Source organism: Callospermophilus lateralis, assembly GCF_048772815.1.
Source record: "Callospermophilus lateralis isolate mCalLat2 chromosome 5 unlocalized genomic scaffold, mCalLat2.hap1 SUPER_5_unloc_2, whole genome shotgun sequence".
Lineage (NCBI taxonomy): Eukaryota > Metazoa > Chordata > Mammalia > Rodentia > Sciuridae > Callospermophilus > Callospermophilus lateralis.
The window spans coordinates 2,261,731-2,266,367 of record NW_027510148.1 but is presented as its reverse complement, the minus strand read 5'-3'; the positions used below and the strand labels follow the sequence as shown (position 1 = coordinate 2,266,367).

The window sequence follows — 4,637 nt, the reverse complement described above, 5'->3', positions numbered from 1 at the left end:
ATGCACCACTATGCCCAAGTTTTCAATTGTACTCTTAAGTTTTTATACTAAATATATGCTATGTATGACTATGAGGATGTGTGATTCCAGTGGAATAAATATAAAAATAATGTTGTGCAACATTTGGAAACACATTTTTATTTTCAGAATATATGTGCCTCAGCATTTTTAATGCCTTATAAGAACACTAATCAATAATTCCTAATATGGAAAATATAATTTAGAAAATAATTTATTCTGTGTCTTCCAAACCAAGTAATATTTGCAGTTTTGAAGTGCTCTATTCATTATGTAATTCATTATTTGAAACATTATCAAGAGAAATTAAAAAGAGAAAATTCTCAGCTTTTACCAGTTACAGAGAAAGCACCTGGGCAGTCCCTCTTCATGTTCCTGGAGTTAAAACATGCTAGTTCTCCTCACAAACATTGTGCTGACTCTCAAGTCTACCAACACTTTCTGTTATTCATATCTTCAACTTATTGTCATTATGAGAGAATCCTCTATAAGCATTTTTGCCCCTTAAATGAGAATGTAGAATTGAATCACACCAAAATATTAAGGCCAATCTATGCAATCTAAGCCATACTTTTATTTTAAAAATCCAGGTTCAAAAAGTCATCCTATCTTTAGAATCTACTGAAATTATCTGAGGCTCTCTGTAAAAATTAGGTGGTGCTTTGTACATTTATTTTATTGTATTTATGCATGACTTTGGAATGATGCTCCATAAATGGAAGTTTTTGAAGACTGATACATGAAAAAAGAAATTCAAATTAAGAAGAATTTTTGAAACCATACCTAAATCACACAAAGGAGGGCATCAAGTAATTAATGTAACTCAAACTGGTTTGTGGAGAATTTGATAAGTTCTATTGGAGATGGAAAGGCAGTATTTGCCTTAGTGTAGAAAACAATAATAAAGAAAGAAAATGTCTTTGTAGTTTTATGCACCTTCTAGATTTGAACCCATCTTAATGTCCAATTGTATTTTACAAGATGTCCTGAGGTGATCAACAGGAGCTCCTGTAGCTCCTGGAATCCAGGTTAAAGGGTAAAAATCTGGCAGGTTTCCTTATTAGTCTCATCATATATCATATTCAGATGTTTTCATATTAATTTGAATTTTTATATATGTATCATTTTATTTTTTCCTCCACAGTACTGAAATAATGTTTTTTAAAAAACAATCTTTTACTAAAACTCAGTATCTGCATCAGATTTTGCCATATTATAAATCCTTAGTAAATATTTGTCAAGATTGCCTGCTTTGAAAAAAATTTTTCCGCACAGAAGTGGGGATATGTTATTTCAAATGAACACACACTGTATTTCTTACAGAAGTGAAGAATGGGCACCACTGATTTAGAAAGTACTCACTTGTAAATTAGTGGAATAAAGAATCTTAGTTCATGTTAGCAGTTAGTCAATTGTGCTACATTGCATTTTTTATTAACTACTATGCATGAAGTCACTTACTTGCTACTAAGAGAATAAAAAGATGAATGATACAACATTCAAAAATCAAGGAATTTATACCAGTGATTTGGTTGACTAGTATATATAGATCTACTAAAAAGTAAAATAACATGTTGACTTCTAACACTAACAGAAATGTATAAGAAAAATTAGAGGCTAAGAAAGGGATTTGGAGAAAAAGTTGCATTTTAGCCTCTTTAAAGAGCAGTATATAGTAATGGGGAAAACTAAATCAATATGTCTTGGTAGAAAAGAGGCTCGGTCACCAAGATCCAGGGTATGCTGTGAACAAGGAGGTCACTGAAGTTTGAGTTCAGTTTTGTGTCAGGGAGGAATCGGGGATGGGGCTAGCAAAAGATTTCAGGTAGATTAAGTAGGACCCCTTGAACTTCACCAACACTGTGAAATAAACAGTAATGTTCACAAGACTGGACACCCACCAATGACCTTGGGGAACACACACATTTTCGGAGCAGCAAGGCAGGCTCAGCAGGAAAGTCTCTTTTCCAAGGGTGAGTGTGGTTAACCTGGCAAGGTGCTGAAATGGACTCAGGTTGCAGAGGACTGAGGAGATAATGATTTTGGTGACAAAGGATTGAACCAGTCTGAGGTGTTACAGGAGTGTTATAACTATGAGCAAAACATTCTTTTTAGGGTATGCAGTCAGTAACTTTCTGTACACTTATGATAACTTTAAGAAGATTGGTATATAAGGGGAAGTGTCAAAAAGAAAAGGAACAATTATTATGTAGTCAAAGGAATCTTCAACTTTATGGTGCTGAGGAATGAGTAAAAATATATTAAGGTAAAAAGTAGATGTTTTGTAGAATGTCAGTATCTAAAGACCTTACACTGATCTACTGGAAAAAAAATAGTCCCTGGGGGAGCTGAAACAGGTCTGGTGAGTATGTCTGAGTTTTTTATGTTCATGATGATAAAGTCTCTGAAACCATACCTACAGAAATATTTATAAATTATAATTTGAAATATTTAGTGTGTATACAAAGGCAAAAAAGTGGTGAACTTTTATTTATGGAAGACAGTGAGGTAACTAAATTACAGAGCATTAAAGAACACACTGTCACACAGGTCTCAAACAGGAAAGAAGGTGACCAATGCTTGCTAGTACTCTGCATGGGAGTCTCAGGAGGTCAGAGGAGGTCTGATGAGGAGCTGAGGAAAAGCTCTGAAGGTCACACACAGATCTTGGGCTGCAGACCTCCACTCCTGCACTGGGAGTTGCACTATGCTTAATAATGTTTAAAAATGTCAGAGAAAAAGAGTGACCTTTCCTCTGTGGGAAAAGCTAATGCAAAATACAAAAAAACAATCTGGACGTGAATATGTAAAATAATTGTATTAGTTATTTTTTTCTTCCTCTCTCTCACATCTATTTATATTATTAGGCAACAAGATTTTGCATCAAATGGCCAATTCCACCATGGTAACTGAATTTCTCCTCCTTGGCTCTCCTGAAGGCTGGAATCTGAGTTTTCTCTATTTCACAGTATTCCCAATGACCTACCTGGGTACCTTGTTAGGGAACCTTCTCATTGTCACTGTCACCACTGTTGACCAGAACCTGGACACACCCATGTACTTCTTCCTCAGGAACCTGTCAATTTTGGACATGTGCTTCATTTCCATCACTGTCCCCAATGCCTTTGTCAACTCTCTCACTATCAACTGGGTCATTTCAGTTACTGGTTGTGCAACGCAGATCTTCTTGGTCCTTTTTTGTGCATATGTAGAGATTTTGATTCTCTCCATCATGGCCTGGGACCGCTATGTTGCTATCTGCCAGCCCCTCCAGTACCCCCTCATCATGAACTGCCAGTTTTATGTCCGAGTGACCCTGGCTTTCCTGCTCAGTGGTCTGCTGTATGCAGGTGTGCACACTGGGAACACATTCCAGCTGTCCTTCTGCCAGTCAAACGTGGTCCACCAGTTCTTCTGTGATGTCCCCTCTCTGCTGAGGCTCTCCTGCTCTGACACCACCAGTAATGTGGTCCTTATTCTTGTCTCTGCTGTGGTCATTTGTGGTGGCTGCTTCCTTTTTATTGCCATGTCATACATTCACATATTTTCTGCTGTGCTGAAATTTCCCACCAGAGCTCCAGGGAAGGCCTTCTCCACCTGCACCCCTCACATCCTCGTAGTGTCCATCTTCCTCAGTTCTGGCTCAGGTGTGTACCTGAGGTGCTCAGCAACCTCTGACACCCTCAAGTACATGGTTCTCTCTGCCTTTTACACCATGATTCCTCCCTTCCTGAATCCTCTATCTACAGTCTCAGGAATAAACAGGTAAAGGAAGCTGTGAGGAGAGTAATGTAAAGGCAGTTATTTTCAGGGAAATAATAAAGATAACGTTTCAGCATCATGCTAATTTCATTGATCTTCGTTCTTAATTAGATACAATACTCTGCATATTTATGCTTTACAAGTTACATTGTCTACCTTTCTATTACATTATTAGAAGCTGAGTTATCATAAGTTATTTTTCTGTTTCTTACCATATCATTTACATGGAGCTATTAGAGAATGTGTAATTTCATCAATGCATCTATTAATGATTAAATATAATTAAATATATTTGCTGAAATCATTTGTGGTTATGTATTTTAAAAAATCAACCCATATTTCAATTACTTATATCAAATTCTGACACCAAAGAAAACCCTAGGAGATAATTTATTCTTATATAATTTGCTCTTATTCAGAACAGTGTAGAACCTACTTGTAAACACTGTGATACATAATTTGCCAATTTATTTACTTTCAAAATATATTTAAAAAATCAAATCCTAAAGAAATTGTAGCCAAAATGTAAAGAATTTTTTTTGAATGTTCAAACAGCAACTCTTTATTCCCAAACTCTCACTGGCACTCTACACACATTTCCTGGGAATACACTCCCTCCACCGGGCTCCGTGCGCCAATTCTTGAAATGTAAAGAATTTAACAGTAATAATTTTGTCCATCTGGACCAGGCAAGAAGAAGAGACTCCTTTCTGTGAAGTAAAAAGAGGGCAATGGTTAATTCACCCTGTGTCCCAACATTCACATCTTTCCACAGAAAACAGCAGCCTGTGATTCTTTGGCCATGACAGGGGCCAGTCTTTGATTATGTCCATGAATTGATGTCAGCTTTCTGATGG

At 36.6% G+C, this 4,637-nt stretch overlaps 1 protein-coding gene across 1 annotated transcript; it reads left to right on the top strand.

Moving 5' to 3' along the window:
* Positions 1-2,920: 2,920 nt before the first annotated feature.
* LOC143399521 (olfactory receptor 14C36-like) lies at positions 2,921-3,787 on the top strand. The gene has a single exon (XM_077107888.1). The coding sequence runs from the start codon at positions 2,921-2,923 to the stop codon at positions 3,785-3,787; it is 867 nt and encodes a 288-aa protein (XP_076964003.1).
* Positions 3,788-4,637: the final 850 nt, after the last annotated feature.